Source organism: Vigna radiata, chromosome 7 (assembly GCF_000741045.1).
Source record: "Vigna radiata var. radiata cultivar VC1973A chromosome 7, Vradiata_ver6, whole genome shotgun sequence".
NCBI classification, from domain to species: Eukaryota; Viridiplantae; Streptophyta; class Magnoliopsida; order Fabales; family Fabaceae; genus Vigna; species Vigna radiata.
In genome coordinates this window covers 51,463,955-51,483,805 of record NC_028357.1, presented here as the reverse complement: position 1 = coordinate 51,483,805, position 19,851 = coordinate 51,463,955, and the positions used below count along the sequence as shown (strand labels likewise).

The 19,851-nt window shown below is 32.7% G+C and overlaps 3 protein-coding genes across 3 annotated transcripts; all 3 read left to right on the top strand.

The window, feature by feature from the left end:
• Positions 1-4,640: 4,640 nt before the first annotated feature.
• On the top strand, positions 4,641-7,294 carry LOC106765498 (cysteine-rich repeat secretory protein 12). The gene is made up of 3 exons (XM_014650143.2): positions 4,641-5,534; positions 6,585-6,710; positions 6,802-7,294. The coding sequence occupies exons 1-3, from the start codon at positions 4,826-4,828 to the stop codon at positions 6,810-6,812; spliced, it is 846 nt and encodes a 281-aa protein (XP_014505629.1). The 5' UTR covers positions 4,641-4,825; the 3' UTR covers positions 6,813-7,294.
• Positions 7,295-11,441: 4,147 nt separating this feature from the next.
• On the top strand, positions 11,442-12,305 carry LOC106767004. The gene has a single exon (XM_014651812.2). The coding sequence runs from the start codon at positions 11,546-11,548 to the stop codon at positions 11,936-11,938; it is 393 nt and encodes a 130-aa protein (XP_014507298.1). The 5' UTR covers positions 11,442-11,545; the 3' UTR covers positions 11,939-12,305.
• A 2,135-nt stretch (positions 12,306-14,440) lies between these two features.
• On the top strand, positions 14,441-18,732 carry LOC106769406 (plant UBX domain-containing protein 2). The gene is made up of 3 exons (XM_014655015.2): positions 14,441-15,899; positions 17,195-17,473; positions 18,387-18,732. Exons 1-3 carry the CDS (start codon positions 15,003-15,005, stop codon positions 18,624-18,626), a joined length of 1,416 nt encoding a protein of 471 aa, XP_014510501.1. The 5' UTR covers positions 14,441-15,002; the 3' UTR covers positions 18,627-18,732.
• The last annotated feature ends 1,119 nt before the right edge of the window (positions 18,733-19,851 follow it).

Sequence of the window (19,851 nt, the reverse complement as noted above, 5' to 3'; positions counted from 1 at the left end):
TCGTTTTGAGTCATATTATCTATTTTCATGCGTACATGACTATTTTCACTTCTTTATTTTATCTATTTTCTCACAAACAAAAAGAACACTCTCCAAAATTAAAGTTTATTTAGGGTTGTCTACTGAAGGTGACATGTTGTTGTGTCTGTTTTACTATTTCCCCTTCTCTAATCCCCTGTGATGGTAGGGTATCCTTATGTTTGTGACCTTTTTTCATGCTAAATTCTGACACTAAAATACAAAACACAATAGAACTTTTAATTTATCTTAATTTCATCCACACATACATCTTTCTATTCGTTGAATAACTTGGCGAATGAGTCAATGTTGCGCATAATTTTCAGAAGCACATCACATGCTTGAGGACCAATTGAAAATGTTGAAACTTAAAATGGCGTGGTCTTTCTGCAGGTGTTTCAAATTTATTATTATCCGTGGAAAATCGTAGTGATGTGCATGAGGGTTTCTTGGTAGTGTAATCGATATCAGTCAGCTTCGTTTGGGTTGAATTGACCATTGAGGCTTTTTCTCGAACAGTTAGAAGGCAACGAAGCTTCTCACTCTAACGTGTATTGGAGGGACGGAGAAACGTCTTTGTCCAGTTCTAATAACTATTGTAATAGTGGGTTTTGGTAAGAATTTGTCACGCTTAAGTTTGGATGCCTTTTTTGTGCAATATCTTGTGTTTCTAGCAAATTTCATGTTTGTTTGTTTGGTGTGAATGATTATATGCTTTTTGCCAACTATAGGATTAGCACAAAACTAACAACTATGCTTAGACACTAAACATCTTCTGTTCACTTTCAGCTAATCTGTCCATACAACTGCGTAAACATCAATCAATTCTAATACCTTTTGCATTAATTGTAACACAAGTTTCCAACTTCTTGTAATCTTCTCATATATTTGCTAAAGGGGAAAAAAAGTGAAAACTTAAAATAAAATAATTTATTTTTATGATGTAAGAAGAAATATACTTTAAAACTAGGAAAATGATATTTTGACACCAATTTTTTAACACCATTTTGACACTGCACACGTGTCAAAATGTGATTGGACGATTTCAAATTTTTAAAAAAGCTTTGATTTTTTTCTTCCAAATATGTTCTTGTCTCACTTTTTTTAATTTAAAATTGTCCAACCACGTTTTGATATGTGTGCAGGGTCAAAATAGTGTCAAAAATTGGTGTCAAAAGATCATTTTCCTTAAAACTAACTAAACTTAACTTTAATAACATGACAAGAAACTTAACTTTAATTATATTTCAATTTTATATTTTATTATATAATTAAGTTGGTGTTATTTTTATTCAATTTAAAACTTCCAAACATTATATAATGTATAACATAAATTTCTTTAACAAAATTAAAGAGGATTTAGATTTTTCTTTCCATATCAATCCAAAGAATGAATTATTACAAAAAAAAATTATACTTTTACTTCTTATTATCTTTAAATCTCATTTAAGTCAAATCAGTATTTTTTTTTTTGTTTGATTGAATATATTCTTATTTTTAGTTTAACTGTAATATTTTTTTATATTTTCAATAGTATATTTCACCCCGAGATTCAAATATACTAAATTTTACTTAGTTCAAGAAAAATGAACACGTGGGTTATACAGTGTTCTGATAGTAAAATATAAATAAAAAAAATAAAATAGAAATTATATATATATATATATATATATATATATATATATATATATATATATACTAAAAGAGATAAATAAAATGAAAATTACAATTTCCAAAATTATTTCTCATGCCTTATTTTTTTGATGCAGCCTTATTTTCATTTTAGATTTGTTCTAGACTCAACCAAACTAAGTGTGAACTTTATTTATATTTATTATTGCTTTCTAATTTTTTTATATATGTATCTAATTAAATTCAATGTTAAAGTCAATGGTTTTATAATGTTTTATATTGGAAAAATAGGAGTATGTTTTTAATATTCACATACATCACCAAATGACTCTAATTAGGCTTAACTGAGATTAAAAATAAAAAAAAATATTTATATAAGATTAAAAAAATAATGTAATAAAGAAAATATTTATCGTTAATATTTGAAATCCTCTGGCGTTTATCCATTAAAAGATGAATAATTTAATCCTAATTAAGAATAAAAATGTGAATAATTTAATGATAATTGTTGCTTTATAGATTAAATTGAATAAGGACATGTCCATCTACCTCAAATAATTTTGATGAACTACTTTTTATGACTCACGGGGGTTCTTGTGTTATGTTGTGGGCCCACCTCAAACAATTACAATTGCCAGCTAGCAAATGCCATGCCAGATTTAATTCTTTTACCAATATAAATTATGTGATTGTAGTCTTATATTAAGTAATTTAAGATAATTGATAAATAAATTTAGAGTCGAACAAAATAATTCTATATTCATTCAAAATAATTTTGTTAATTTTTTTTATAAGATAAAATATACTTCATTAAAGTTGTATTTAAATGAGATAAAACATAGGTTGTGTTTTTTATATGTGCATTTTGTACAAATAATGGACCAAAATAAAAAGAGTGGCAAGGCAACGATAGAGATTCTATTATTGTTTGTGGATATTATAATTAGATCATGAAGGCTATTATTATTATTATTATTATTATTATTATTATTATTATTATTATTATTATTATTATTATTATTATTATTATTATGTTCAAACAGGAACTTAATAGGTCAGCTAAATGTGTCAAAAAAATGCCAATAATACGTAATAGCGTTAAATTAGGAAATTTTAAAAGATGTACTTTTTTTTGTTAAGATTTCATGTCGATTATATATGTGACTAATGCTGCCTTTTATATAGTTTTGACGATGCTCTTCTTTACTTAAAGTCTAAAGAGTAAAAATATACAAATTTAAGTATGTTTTTACTCACTACAAAATATGACTTTTTTAAAAAAATATTTATTATGTTTTTTTTCAGTTTTTATCTTCGTATGGCTGTTTAATTCTATAAAGAGAAATATTAATTAATACAATTAAAGCGATAAAGAATAAGATAGATATATTTTTAGGCACACAGTTTAATTAAGTAATATGTTTATTATTTAATTAAATAAGTTACTTATATTTTGTATACATAAATATGCTGTTTTTACTTCTTTTTTCACTCAATAATTCACTTTTAATGTTTGTTTTTATTCAAAATAGTTGTATCTTAATAGAACTATAATTTATTTTCTACAAATCAATTTTGATTTCATAATATTTAGTTGGTACAAAATAAATTCTCAATATATCACAAATGAAATTTTATATAAAAATAATAAAATATGTTTTACACTTCTAAAATTAATAATTACAATCTATATATATATATATATATATATATATATATATATATATGCCTCTTTGGCTTTGTACAGAAGGAAGTTGTGCAGTAAATTGTAATATACATATTCTGCAGAAACTAAAAGTTCCAATGAAAGATGTCTAAGTGAAGGTTGAGCTCGCACGTGTTTGAATAGGCCATATTTCTTCAGAGAAAATTAATATACACGCTACTGAAAATATTTTTTAATTAAAAGAATATTATTTTCTTATAGTGTGCAAATCTCAAGTAATTAACTTTATCTATTTTGAGAGGTATGATAAATGGAAAATTTGAAACGAAATGTTAGCATTTGTGGATGTTTAAGAATGTTAGGTTTCATTGAAGGATCCAACTGCATCTTTAAAATCCCAATTGCAAACACAACCATCTATTAATTACGTCATCTCATCACAACCTGGACAAATTATATATACATGTCATTTAGATGAAAACTCAAACAATAAAAAAATATTATATAAAGAAAAATTATAATAATTATTGTTGTTATTTTGATGTTATCCCTTTCCCCTTTCCACCTGGATCAGCCATTGGAACATGAGATTGAAGATTTAATATTAGTTTGAATTGTAGGTGGTGCTGGTCTAACAGTGGAAGACCCAAATAATTAGTGATGTCGTGAAAAGAAAAGGAAATATATAAGCCAAATGTCACACACACACACACTCCCATTCAAACAAACTGTTCTTATCAATTACAAAATCCAAGGACCAACATTTTTTGCAAAATAACTGTGGTCTATACCACTGAATGCGATGTGCACTCTCATACCAACTTCACTCTCTTTACACATAGGACCCATCTAAATTACAATTTCACCAATTTTTTATCACCACACCTATCAAATTATATACGTATAAACATCAATCATTAATAATATACGTTGTTTTTGTATAAAACATCAGTTGTTATAAAAATCTTCTGAGTGTGTTCCGTCCATAAAATAATAGTAGTAGTAGGTAAAACTCACTCCAGCTTTTTGCCTTTATAGTCAACCATTACCAGCCCCCTTAACCATTTTTTGACTTCAACCTTAATCTGCTCACTACAACACTACCAATACACGCTGCCATTAACTCAACCCAACCTCTTTCCCATCAAAATTCAATATATATTTACATAAACCATTTTCTAAAATATAACAACACCTGTAAGAAAAATCTATCAATGTTTTTCACTGAATTTTTATAAATTTAAATATAGTTGTGACGTAGCTGTAATATATATATAAAAAAAGAAATGAAGACATGCATATGCATAGATTATTAGTTAGTAAGTTAAAGCACAGAACAGAGTATACTTTTCTTGCTTTTGTTTCCACAACCATAAATAGCTTCTTCTTCCATCAACTTGGTGACTTCCTTACGTAAATTCTCTCGGAAGCAACCTTCACATAACAACACTCTCCCCAAAACACAACACCACGCTTCGCTTCCACGCACGCACCGTGCCAAACCCAACCATGCATCGCCTCCTTCTCCTCTTCATCTTCTCCGTCCTCGCAACCCCATCTTCCTCCGCCATCGACACCTTCGTCTTCGGCGGTTGCTCCCAGCCCAAGTACACGCCGGGTTCGCCCTACGAGAGCACCGTAAACTCGCTCCTCACCTCGCTCATCAACTCGGCCTCCTTCGCCAACTATAACAACTTCACCCTTGCCGCCGCCTCCTCCGACACCGTCTACGGCCTCTTCCAGTGCCGCGGCGACCTCAACAACGACCAGTGTTCGCGCTGCGTGGCGCGTGCGGTCACTCAGCTCGGCACGCTCTGCTTCGCCTCCTGCGGCGGCGCGTTGCAGCTCGAGGGCTGTTTCGTGAAGTACGACAATGCGACGTTTGTCGGAGTGGAGGACAAGACGGTGGTGACCAAGAAATGTGGGCCGTCCGTTGGGTTGACCTCGGACGCGTTGACTCGGAGGGACGCTGTGCTAGCGTATTTGCAGACGCCCGATGGGACTTACAAGACCTTCAGGACCAGCGCGTATGGGGATTTTCAGGGTGTGGCGCAGTGCACCGGTGACTTGAGTCCCACCGAGTGCCAGGATTGTCTCTCCAGTGCCATCCAACGGCTCAAAACCGACTGTGGGCCCTCCCCCTGGGCAGAGATTTACCTCGCCAAATGCTACGCGCGCTACTCCCAGGGTGGCTCTCACTCGCGCCCTAATAATAACGGTAAGCGTAAAAACTGCTCCACCGTGCGCGGTGGTGTGGTCATCCCTTTCGACTTTCTTCTTTCCTTGTGTGTTACTAATCATTTCTCTAACTTTTTATGTTTTTAAAAAAATAATAATAATTAATTAAACAAATTGACATTGCTTAAATAGTTTTCGAATTTCGTTTTTATGATGTTACTTCACACTTCAAAAAGGTGGTACGTAGTTGGGTGTAGAAACTGAAAACTGATCTGGCAAATGGTAACGTGTTTTTGAACTCAATTTAGTTCCACGCTCTGTTTCCTTTTACAAGAGAAAAACGTTCTGTTCTGTGTGTTACCGTCAACTTATGTTTGAACAGGGGAGAAAGAACAGGGTAAGTAAGACTACGGTTTTTTGTTTGATGAAATAAATCATGTAAAGTATTTTTATATAGATCGTACATTTTTCTCAGTATTTGTGGGCAACAAGGTGTCTGTTGTTTGGTTCGTTGGTATCATTTTTTGTCCTAGATCGGAAATTTCCATTAAGTGTCAGTGATGGGTTCACTAGATTACTCGTGTAACTGTTAACTTTTTGGCTTTAATTTACGCGAGTGAGCTAATTATTTATTCAAAATTATGTGATTGTCATCATTTCTTCTTTCAAGAACGTATATATCTGAATTTTCTATGTGCTTAACTGCTGCAGTGCTCCTTTTTATATTCTTTATCGAAAGTTATTCTTTAGGCTCAGCAAACGAGGAGAATAAATGATAATTGATACTGGGAATATAAAAGGGAAAAAGTAGATGTGCAAATTTTTGCTTGGTCTACCATGATTTTGCCTCGTCAAAGTGTTTACACAGACATTCATTCCAGTAACAACTGTTGGACGATGATGATGTGCCCCTTTGATTTCATCAAGAACTATGACAATAGATTACCATTTGAACAGAATAAAAAAGCATATTACACTTAATACAGTACACAAGATCGGTGATGAATTCGGGGAATAATAACTCAATTTGATTATGTGTACTGTTACAGCACTATTTTACCAATTTTCTTACTTAATATGAAAAATGCAGATGACAGCAATCACAATGATGATGAGATCGAGAAGACACTCGCCATACTGATTGGACTCATTGCCGGTGTTGCTCTGATTATCGTTTTCCTTTCCTTCTTGTCCAAAGTGTGCGAAAAGCAGAAAGGTATGGTTCCTGTTCCTATGCATCTAACTGTATTTTCTTCAAGTGTTTGATTTATATTATGACAATGCATCTCTTTATCTGAATTATGCAGGTGGTAAATAAACAACATAATATCTGCACAGTACTGGGATTGAACTTTTGCCTTTGCTTTATCTTTCGGTAGTTCTTTTGCTACTCTTAGTCCCTCGGTCTCGAATTTCCTTTTTGTAATCGATCCATCTTATTCTTATCTTCTAAGTTTCGTGCTTAGTTCCTTTTATAAAGAATACCAGTGAAGGTATAGATAGAAAGATGTTACGGAAAAGTTGTTCCATGAAACAAGTCACACAATGGGTTGCAATAAGGAGAAAAGGCTCAAAGATTCCACTCTCTGTGACCATTCGTTTTCTTGTCTAGTGTCCACCAACGTGTACAAATACTGAACGCTTTAGTGAAAACTGCAGCATGCATGCTTTGTTATAGGCTTTGAAGGGTATAATAATCAGAGTTTTTTTTCTTACTTTTCATGTTAATCACCACCAAGAGCCTTACTTTCGATCCCAAAAGTGATAATAAGAAAAAGGTTTGATGAAATTTCTGTCAAATCGATGTCCCAGTTTGTTATCATTTGCGACTTATGAAATGGTCATTATAATCATCCCATACCAGATATGCTCGTGCTCGTGCTCGTGCTCGTGCTCGTGCAAATGCAGGTGTTAATTTATGATTTCTGTTTCATCCTTCAATAAATATACAACCAGATGAGAAAGTAGATGTACATGTACACCTTTTTCATTATCAATCGAGAGTTATTGTAATGATTAGTTTCATTAATTTTCCTATCTAACTTCATGATATATATACCCTGCAATTTTCATGCCATACGTTTTTCTGATAAAGAAAACATTCAATACTGACCAAGTAAGGATGCCGAATCATGATCTTGCAATGATTAAGGAAATATATCATCATCACTCTATTATTTTACGATAAAAAATGGACCATTGTGGCATCAATTTAAGAGAAGAAAGGATTAGATATTTATATAAGGTACTAATAATTAACAGAAGCAAACAATGTTGATGAAATCGCTCCGGAATCTTCGTTCTTCTCTTCCCATCTTGGTCTAACTCCTTCTCCATCATCGATTGCTTTTGGGGTTGGCTTTTGAAAAAGGAACTTATTTTTGTCCTAGTATATGCAATTCTTGGCTCCACTTAACATCATTACTTACTTTACTAACCCTTTTACTAATCTTAATTATGGAAACATTCCTTGTCTCTCTTTTCTTAAGCAGAATATACGACATACGACAACACCATACTTCACAAAGGTTATAAAACCCTATCGTTTTCGTTGTATTTTACATTAAGGAAGTAGAAACGATGGCGTTGAGCAAAGAGGAACGTTACGCAGGCTCACCAAAAACGAAATAGGAGGATGATTATAAAATATTTAACTCAACTACCAACTTTGTATCTTAATAAGTTGTTGGTATGAATTGAGTAGTAGTTAAAAAGGTAATGAAAAAAATAAAAATAACAGTGGAAGAGAAGATAATGGAAAGAAAGAAAGTTATTTTAACAATTATTTTTAACAACTTTTTAATAACATATACGTGACAGTATATCATTGGTCTGTTTTTAAAATTTTTTAAACATAAATTCAAATACATCAATAATAACATGTGTCCCATTATAAAAAAAGTTATCAAAAAATGTTGTCAAAATATCATCGTCAAAAAAAAAATGAAATAGACGAAGTAACTACCAAAAGTGATTATAGCATTATAATTTGCATAGCGAATTACGGAACAACTAGTTTTGGCTTGTTGCACCTTTGAAAAAGGATATTGAAAAAGGCGTGTAAAGCAACGGTGCTTACACTTGCTTCTTCGTTTTGCAAAATGGCGTTATTGGAAAAGGTAAGATTCTGCTTTTGATTACTTCTTATCTTATTTCAATACTACCACACGAAGCTTCTCATTGAGTCTTTTTCGATAATCATACCTAAATGGAAAGGCCTATAAGTTCTACCGTTTTCCTCAATTTAAAATTATTTATGAATATTATAACAATTATATATTTATTTATTAATTTTAGTGCACAGGAAAGATTTGGGGATTGATCATGACGTTGGGTATAAGTAAAGTAAAATTGAGGGCTGTGGTTAGAAAAGTAAAAGGAGAAAGTCTGAAGGCTTTTACCTCGTGCACCCCTCAAACGCTGTTTCAGCTTTTCTATTCCCACCTCGGTTTTCTAAGTTCATCACAACATATTCTATTTTTGACAAAAATAGAACAATCATAAAATATTTTTGGAGTACCATTACTCATTGGTTTATGGCCCAGTTTAAACAAACAGTCATAGACTTTCAACTACAGCTACCTTTCGTTTTGTGATATATTTGTAGGGTTCAGGGGCTTTTCATCACTTTCACATCTTCAAAACATATATATTTTCTTTTCGAACTTCTATATAACAATAACAAATTCAAATTTGAATGTTATTTCACCATCCATTCAAATAGGTTATTTGAATTACTAAACATTTGTATAAATACATTCCGACATCATAACATGTTATTTATCATGATTTTTAGTAAACGATTATATTTTGTGAAAGTTTCACTACTATCTTTTTTAATTAATTCATCTAGTTTTAGTCACATTTCATGTATTTCGTATCGTAGTTATTATATCAATTTTGTAAGATGTTTTATTTTAAAATTGGTACTTTTTGTCAAATTAATTATGACCACAACTTTTCAACAAACAATCATTTCTGCTGAATAACAAACATTCCAACTTATTTTACGACAGAGTGTTCCATAATTAGAAACTAATTTTTAATTACTCAATTTAAAAAAAAAAAAAACATAATCATTGATGAATATGAAATTGTACTTTTGACTCCAATCTCGTGTTATAAATTTCACAATCCTTTAGCGTGGATTATAATTTCATAATGCACATTTTTTTTCCAGCAGTTTGATTAATTCGAATTGTGTAATTATAACTATTTTTTTATTAGAAATAAAATATACTCTTAGAGAATCAAAATGAGAAGTTGACTACGACATATGTTACAACAACAATTTATATCACTCATTCTTTTTCGTACTTTTCAGTTTGGAAAACAAAATTATTCTCGTGCTATCTTCCATAGAGACATGCTCAAGTTTCACCTTGGTAAAATTATTGATTAAGTTTTTGACAAAGTGATAATACTGAAACAATAAAGCATCATTGGCCTAATAGTCCTATGTCAAGTGTATTAGTGTGAGCTGGAAATCGGTTTGGCATATTGTTCAATTTATTCCCACTTCTCTAACTAAAGTAAGACTGGCTACGATAATTTCATATTTGGTTTGATTGTTGGATGTCTTAAAGTTGAACTGTAATGACTTTTCTATCAATACATCATTTGCTTGTTCAAAGATTATAATAGTTTTTACCTCCCCTTCAAATTGAAAGAACCGTCTACATATAACATTTACCACTCGTCTTCTGGTATATGAATACCTTGTAACTCATTAGTAAAGTTCTCCAGATAGGACGCTTTTATTTGCCCTCTCGGTTCATAATGAATGTTGAATTATGACAACTCCACAGGTGTGATGACATTTATCCTACTAGGTCAAACTTCTGCAATAGGTAGTTAGTCTTGAAAAATACTGTATGACTTCGAAAACAAGGCCTTGGCCTCATTATCGTGACAATAAATAACATCACATTCTCCACCATCTAGTACATAATTTCAACATCTTGAAGGGTTTTACTAACAAAGTACATGGGCTTTTGTTTATTATCAATCTCCTAACACAAGAGTTGCACGAATGACATTTATAGCGACCATTATGTAGACCAAGGCTTTTGACCTTATGGTCGTGGATTTGGACATCATGGTGGACGTTAATTGTTCTTACAAGACCAAATATATCATGTGGAAACTCTAAAATCACTTCAAACACTTCAAACCATTAACTTTAGGAGTACTCGTCCTTTCTAAGAATATTTGTTCTCCTTAATTCGGATAAGGGTTATATTTGCATAAATATTTCAATGTTAAGTCAACTGAGTACGCCAAATAATAATAAATGTGATAACTAATAAACATAATTAATATACCTCATAAAATGTGTTATTTATACTATTGTTCATGATTTCTTACTTAAATAGGTCAAAACCATGTGATTAATTACTTGTTAATTTCAAATTATCATAATTAATTATGAATAATACAATTAATTAAATGTCATTGTAGACTAATAAGACCAAATATATGTCATCTTAATAGACTAACATGTATTCGACTAAAAACTACTATTCCAGAGTCTAAAGATAACTTGAATATATACAATACAATAATATAATTACATCTTACAAAAACTATAATGCATCCGCTACTCTTCTAAACTGTGAAATTTTTTATCTACGTTGAATCCATTAAAAAATATTACTTTAAAAATAACTTGATTGTCTATAAAGCAACAATCTCCAATTACAATACAATGGACGAGGTGTAAGCGAGAGAAGTGGAGAGCAAAGGGTAAAGTGAGTATTTAAAAAGACTGGGAGTATAAGGAGGAAACACGGGGTGTAGTAAGTAAAAGACATTCTGAAATTGAGGCCTCAGTGATTTACGGGTCAGGGAAGAAGTGGGTTACTTAGGGGAGGGTGGTGTGTGACGTGTGAAGCACGTGTCTGCTGGGAGTTGAATGGAAATGCGAAACGGTGGGCTATAAAAAGCTTAATTTGCGTGTCTGTTCGTGGAAGAAGCACCTCTTTCATTGGAATTGTAAAGGAAGAAAGAAGAAAGAAGAAGAAGCATCATCAGAAGCTGAGATCTAATCTCATGGCGCTAGAGTGGGTTGTGTTAGGCTACGCTGCCGCCGCAGAGGCCATAATGGTTATTCTCCTCACGATCCCCGGCCTCGATGCCCTCCGCAAAGGTCTGATCGCGGTCACCCGCAACCTGCTGAAGCCGTTCCTCTCGGTCGTCCCCTTCTGCCTCTTCCTCCTCATGGACATTTACTGGAAGTATGAGACTCGCCCCAGCTGCGAGGGTGAATCCTGCACCCCCTCCGAACACCTCCGCCACCAGAAATCCATCATGAAGAGTCAGCGCAACGCCCTTCTCATCGCCTCCGCCCTCCTCTTCTACTGGCTCCTCTACTCCGTCACCAACCTCGTCGTCAAGATTGAACAACTCAACCAGCGCCTCGAACGCTTGAAGAATCGCGACTGAAGCGACCGCAGATAAGTCTGTTATTCCATCCCTCACAAATATGTCTCCTCTTGTTCTGCCTTCTACTTCTGCGGGGAAGAATTCGTTTACGTCGATTTCTTTTTTTATTTCTAAATCCGTGTTTGCACCGAGACAGTTATTGAGTTTATTCTAGTGTTACTTTTTTCTATGCAACTTCTACTTTCGCCGCCTAGGGTTTCTTTTGGGGATTTTCTTATTTTTCCGCTGCGGGATCCAATCGCGTCTACCTCGTCCCTCTCTTGTATCGTAGGAAAGCGTGATTTCGATTATTCTCCGGTGTTATCTGAAATGCGTGCTTAATTTGATTATGCGCGTTATTATCAATTGTTATTGCTGTTTGTTGCCATGGGAATTTATGCACATTGTACGTTACAACACGTCAATTGGAGTGTGATAAAACGAAAACTGTCAAGTGTCAAACCTGAATTTGTTAATTTTTGTTCAACAACATGTGCAGCTGAAGTTGGATTTTGATTGATTGAATTCGGTGACGTATAAGGAGTTCTACCATCTTGCTATCAAATTCTCTTTTTCAAGTGCCGAGAGCTCTTAAATTAGGAATGTGATCTCTAACATTGCAATGATTGAACCTCGCATGACCCTAAAGAATGTTAGTATTCGTTATACTCAAATTCTATGTAGGCTTCAAGTTTTAGCTCTCGAATTTTTGTTTTGTAGAGATTTTAAGATTGAAGACGTAATGAGCTATATCCCCATTTTTGAATATACCACTCTATTATCTGCTAAACCAAATTTTGTTCTGGTGTTAGTTTTATTTTAACTCTAAATTCCGTTTTGGTATAAGCTGCTTAATGTTAATTGCTAACATGGTTTGGCATGCATTGTTATTTTGCGTCCTTGTTCCCATTTTTTACCAAGTGGATATATTCTAATCCTGAAGGTGAGGCAACATGCAGAATCTCGTTCTGTTAAAGTGCTTTGACATGTTAACTGTAATGCTCTGCTATTTTCCTCTGCTTTATTTTCTTTAATATATTGCTTTTCCATATCTTTAGTTGTCTTCCGCCAAAAGCTTCTTAAATGCTATGCTCAACAATCTAACCAATGGTTAGATTATTCAAATTTGATATATGTTTAGTTACCATATATCAAATTTGAATAAGTTACTCTGCATTTTTTGGAATCTTTTTTCATCAACACTTTTAAAGCATTCATACTTTTTTTCCATAATTTAATTTTGTAGATTACATAATTAACTTGCATATTCATTCTTGCTTTTATATATATAACGTTGTTTGCATAAACATATTGATGTTATGTACCCAGCAAGCAATACTGTTTAACTTGAAAGAACCTTCCTAAAAAATCTCAGGGAGAGATGCCCTAAGTTTTCAGCCCAAGATTTGTTATTTCTTGTTTTGGCGTGAATGGTGCTTGATGCCCATATGTTCAACACATGGTAATTGAACCTTTCTTATGTTCAGTAATTTATTTTTGGTGAACCAGAGCATGTTTTGGGTTAAAGACTAATCGTTGGAAGTATTGAGATTATTTACGAAGACTATTTACAAAATCAAACAAAGCTTATAGCTTGTAAAAAATGTTTTGCAGTTAAATAGAATAAACAAACAATAAAACATAAACTTCGTTTACTTTTACAAGACATTCGTGAACTAAAGATAATTAAAAAATAGTTACTAATTTAACGGAAATCATTCTAGTTTGAAGAATGTATTTATAACATTTTAATAGCTTAAATTAGAGAAAATGTTGCGTATTTTTTAAATAATTATAATTAGTAAATTGGAAGGCAATTACTTAATTTGATTCGGTTCCGTTCCAACAAGATATTTATATTTTTCTCTAAGTTTAACATGTTAAGAAATCATTTATAACAAATTTGAAAATATGAAAATGAAAATTTTAAGTCATCAGTTTTGAACATTTAGCATACTCAATTTTAAGAACACATTGCATACTTTTTAGATAACAAGATATAACAAATTTGATTATCATTTTTTTTTAATTTTTGAATTTTGAAGAACGAATTTATAACATCTTTTAAAATTTTGAAATTTTAAGAAAACATTTATATTATATAATATATATATATATATATATATATATATATATATATATATATTAATTGAATTGAAATTACTATTTCAGTTAAAGTTTCAATTATTAATATGCATGCCAAATATAAAACTTATAAATTGAGTTAAACATTTACTTTAATTATCTGAAATTTGAAACAAATATTTAATGTAGGTAACATATAAAGTTCATAAAATTAAAACAAACAATTAATTTAAGTATATGATGCTCCTAATTTGACTATTTAAATTTCTAATAATTAAAAAGGTAAAACAGCACATACATCACCGTCCAAAAAAAAAAAATAATTAAATCAATATAAAATAAAATAAAAGTATGTCATTACATTAGTACTAAATAAATTAATCAATTTCTTCAACGAAGTGAATTAATTAACTATCCAAGGAAAACATTTTAGATTGGATAAGTCATATATGTAAGTTTATGTAACCATGTGTCTGAAACAAGTAACATATAATTATTTTAATTGAATGAACACTTTTAACTTCAAGTTTTCTGTCTCCTTTGATTCAAACATCCAGTTGTTGCAAAGCGGAAAATTAATTTATGTCTAAAAGTCACTTAAACGCGATTATCTTTTATTGAGAGACCCCTAACACTGAGAAAAATAATAATAAATAAAAATAGGGCGAATGTCTGAGAAATTGATGTTTATGAGGTGGCTCAACCTTATTGGACAAGTTTCCTCATAAAGTTAAAAGGGTGTGAAGTCAACCCCTGCACATTCTTCTCTTCTGTGTTTTCTTGCAAGATTCTATTTTTTTGGTTTCTCTTTTCGTTTTTCTTCTTATCCTCTTCCTTGTACCCACTAATACTTGTTTAGTTTCTTGATTAGTTGTGTATCTTTTATATTCAATCTCTCCAAAATTCACCGTAAATTTACGCGATTTCAACCCACTGATCTCTTCTTTTAACCCTTCCCTTTGATCTGTTACTGTATTCCATAGAATTTTGGTTTTCAGCCATGGGCGACATGAAAGACAAGGTTAAAGGGTTCATGAAGAAAATGAACAATCAATTCTCTTCTTCATCATCTGGAAAATTCAAGGGCCAAGGTAGAGTCCTCGGTTCTTCTTCTACACCCGCCAATTCCAATCCTACCCCTCGCCCCATTCCTTCGCTCAACCCTAATTCCAAACCTTCCTCGACCAATCCCAAACCCACTTCAACCAATCCCAAACCCTCGCCCCACAATACGGAGCCCAGTAGGAGTACCGAGAAGCCTCGCAAAGATGGTGATGGGTTTGACCCGTTTGATTCTTTGGTCACTAATTCTAACAGATCTCAAAATGGGTATTCACTGAACGTGTTTGAATGTCCCGTTTGTAAACAACCTTTCGGGTCCGAAGAAGCTGTCTCTGAACACGTGGATGGTTGTTTGAGTAACCTTGTTGAGCGTGAGCCTATAGGTGATGGTGGAAACGGGGTTTCAGAGAGTGAGATTGGGTCTAACACTGATGGTGAATTGGAGGTTTGTGTTGGGACTTACGTTTCGGGGAATCCATCTGAGGGATCGGTTGATATTGTTCTCAGACTGTTGAGGAATATTGGTAGGGAACCTGAGAATGTGAAGTTTAGGAGGATCAGGATGAGTAATCCCAAGATAAAAGAGGCTGTTGGTGACGTTGCTGGGGGCGTTGAGTTGCTCAGTTTTCTGGGGTTTGAACTCAGGGAGGAGAATGGAGAGACATGGGCAGTGATGGAGGTTCCCAGAGAGGAGCAGATAAAATTCATCAAGAAGGCAATTGCGTTACTGGAATCACAACTTGTGCAGCAAGCATCTCCAAAGAGAGAGGATTCGGCGTCTGCAAATTCTGCGCAGACGGCTGTGAAGATCGAGCGAAAGCCAGTCGACAGACAGGTAAAGTTGTGTTGATAATGCCTCTGAAATGGCGCTATGGATAAACTAAGTCCATTAAACGGTATCTCATTTTCTTTTAACAGTGTGTCTTGCATTTAAGTCTAGACATTATCGATTTATTGCTCTGTTTTCAATTCGTATTCTGGCTGGAAACTGTGTTTGGGAATAGAATATATTGAGGATCTAGAAAGCCGCTGCTTGGTTTTAATCTTATTAACTGGATTAGGAACATCAAACAGCGGAGTTAAGAAAAGGATATGAAGCGTGTAATGTCATTAACTAATCATTTCCATTGAATTTGGTGTCAAACTCTAACTTTCATGCATCAAGTTGTAACCTAAGATTTCTTTGTTATAGTCTTTGCTTGTGTTTCTGGACGTAAAAGTCAGGGCCTTAGTGAATTGCAGGTTGTTTTAAGCTGTAGTTTATGGTTATATGGACATTCTGAAAATTTGGATTGATAACTAGGTCGTTATCTTCCTGTTTAATTAATTTTTATCATGAGGTTGATAGAGTAAGCAGAAGGCAGAGAACAATAATCCACAGTCTTCGTTAAAAAATTTAATTTCATAATCAGAAAAGGTTAAGCAAGACTACTAAATTGGGCAAGCTATTATAATGGTGCCCAAATTTAAACACCCCCAGAGAATCCCTTCCTAATACAATATTTCAAAAATGAAAAGTCGATGTTTAAATATTTTACTTTTTGAGTTTGTATCTATTGTGATTCAAAACGGATTGCATCAGTTTTAATTTATGCAAGGTTGAAATTTACTGTGTGTATATATTGCATGCTATATTTGTAATTTGATTTTAAGTCAGGCATGGACAAATAGGATCCAAAATGTTTTTTGTGAAGCCTCATAGAACTTCTTTAATTTTTTTCTTTTTCTCCGTTTGTTAGCCCTATAATTCCAAGCTAATATAGCTTTTGGAGTGCGTGCGATAACCTGCTGACTTGAATGCCAGTAATTTTCAGTCTTTGTTTTAGTTTTCTATCTGTTTACTTAAAGAGGAAAGGCAGAGAGACAGAAAACCCTAACTTAAAGAAGGATATACTTTGTTAATCACTAGCATATATAAAACAGTTGCGGAATCTGTTAACTGTGTGTGAATTCTACGTATTGTTCAAGTACTTCCATATGTGCATTAGTTATTATTCTGCAAAGCTCTATTTATGTACCATCACTTTCTTGTTAGTTTGGCGCTTTAGGACTTTTAACAATAATATAGTCGTAATGGACTAATTTTAGATTGAATACGCTGTTTTTTCCCATTTAAAATGGCTCTTATAGGTGAAGGTCTTCTTTGCTGTTCCTGAAAGTGTTGCAGCTAAAATTGAGCTACCAGATTCCTTCTATAGCCTTTCATCCGAAGAGGTGAGAAGAGAAGCTGAGTTAAGGAGAAAAAAGCTTGCAGATTCTCAGCTTTTAATCCCCAAGTCACTTAAAGAAAAACAAGCAAAAGCTTCCAGGAAGAGATACACAAAAACTATAATCAGAATTCAATTTCCCGATGGAGTTGTACTTCAAGCTGTATTTGCTCCGTGGGAACCAACCACTGCTCTCTACGAGGTTTGTCCTTTGCTTACTGGATTTGTTCAATTTTTTTCATTTGTTTTGACCTAGACTTTGTTTGTCCATGTAGCGATATGGTAATGTATCAAGTTAGCTTTACTTCTGGTTCTAAATGATTCACACTGGTATCTTAGATAGATGTCACTTAACTGCTTGACATGAAACGTTTAGATAAATGTAACGTTACTGCTCGGCATCAAACTTCTCTTAGAAACAGCGAAGCAAATTTTGCTGTGTCATGTGTAACTTGATTGCTTCTGACAAAGGATTTTAGGCATTCTGACAATCATAACCAGTAATCTAATTTGGAGCTCTGTTTTCAACTCAACCTGGGAAATTGTTTGTTGGAACGCAGGAGTCTCCCGGTCAACATTTTGAAATTTACAATTAGATGATTGCAGTGTCTCACTGATACAGTACTATAGCAAAACAATAGTAATCTAATTTAGAGCTCTCTTTTGAACTCAACCATGAAAATTATTCATTGGAACGTACAAGTTTCATTAATGCATATTATTGCAAAACATGGGTAATGTATTTTTTATATTTGTGTTTGCACTCAATCATGGAATTTATTCATTGCAATAAAATTGTTCTCCGCTTCATGTTTTTGATGGGCTAGTAGCAGTAAGCTAGGATTTGTTCCTCTCCATGCAAGAGGACGCACACCTTAACTTAAAAGCTTAAAAGAGCTGACGTGTTAAAGTTACAATTAGATTTTTACGATTGCAATTTACGCACACGTCTTTAGTTGGATAACATGGCCTATTTTTCATGGTAGGTAAACGCCTGTAGCACATTTTGAATGGATTTTGACCATTTGTTCTGTTTTCGTTCCCCAGATGTTTTGTCTTTCTGTTTATTTTAAGTCAGCAACTGAGCAGTTTTCTATTTTGACATGTTGTAATAGTTTGTCAGCTCAGCACTAAAGGAAGAAGGTTTGGAATTTGAGCTAATGCATCCTGTAATTGTCCAACGGCGTGTGATCCCTCATTTTCCAAAAGCAGGGGAAAATCCTAAAACAATAGAGGAAGAGGACCTGGTACCTTCAGCTCTAATTAAGTTCAAGCCCTTGGAAACAGATTCTGTTGTTTTCACAGGTCTCAAAAACGAATTGCTTGAAATCAGTGAACCACTTGTTAATAGTTAAGAAATTAGCTTTGTATGAACAATATTTTTGTTCTTTCCAGGGTTCTTTTAATTGCTGTGGACATATATACAAATTTTTATACTCATTTTTAGTTGACAATTTTCAATTAAACTGTCATACTTTGATATATCTCAGTACAAATAAATCACTGTGATGAAGCAATTATAGGGTTTTCCCGTGCTTTAATGGTAGAAGGTTTTGGAATACCAGCTGTATGTTAAATTCAAGATTCTATTTTTCAAACATATGCATAATTTTTTTAAAGAAAGTATTAACATACAGAGTTTGTTGTTGTGGATTGATTCTCTGCATCCATCAATAATTGGGACAGGCCATTTGCCACTAACTTTAGAGTGAGACAGTCCTAGATTACATCTGCTTTTGCTCTGTTTTATCCCTTTTTTTCTTTCTTTTTTGAATCCGCAGACAAACACATGAACGCCCATACATTCATTCAATTCTTCACGTGGATGGCGGGACACACTTTCTCTAAATATTTATATATACATGCTATCTGCAAGGAGTTAGTAAAACACTATTTATTATGGAAAAGTGATGAAGACCAAAGCAAATGATTGGAGTAACTGAGCTTTATTAATGTCATATGCATCTCCACTTCTATCTCAAATACTAACCCTAAATTCAAAAAGTCTGCCAAACAATCATTCCCTTCCCAACCACCTCTTAGCTTTCCTATTCTTAACTTCTACCTATATTATTCAATACTATCAATTTTAAGAACAAAAACAATTAAAAGTAATAATAATTTTAATTATGATATTCAATCTTATAATCACAATTCACAAAAGTGAATAATATGAAAATCACATTAGATCCTTTAACTAACATTCTAACCATCATTTATAGTACTTGTTTTACACTTCAACGCACAAATGGTCTCATTCATCAATTCAAAAACACAAATGACCTCAGCACAAGGCATTAGTTCATATAAAATCATATGATATACTACTTTTATAATTGTCATACCCTCTTATATTTTTATCTATCTATATTTATTAAAACACGTTAAAACTAAAATTTCCAAATTCAGATACAAGCTATAAATATATTATGTATCAATAAAAGAAAAACATCACCTAAGGCCAGATAAAAACAAAAATCTTTTTACTAACTTTTATATATATATATATATATATATATATATATATATATATATATATNTATATATATATATATATATATATATATATGTATATATATG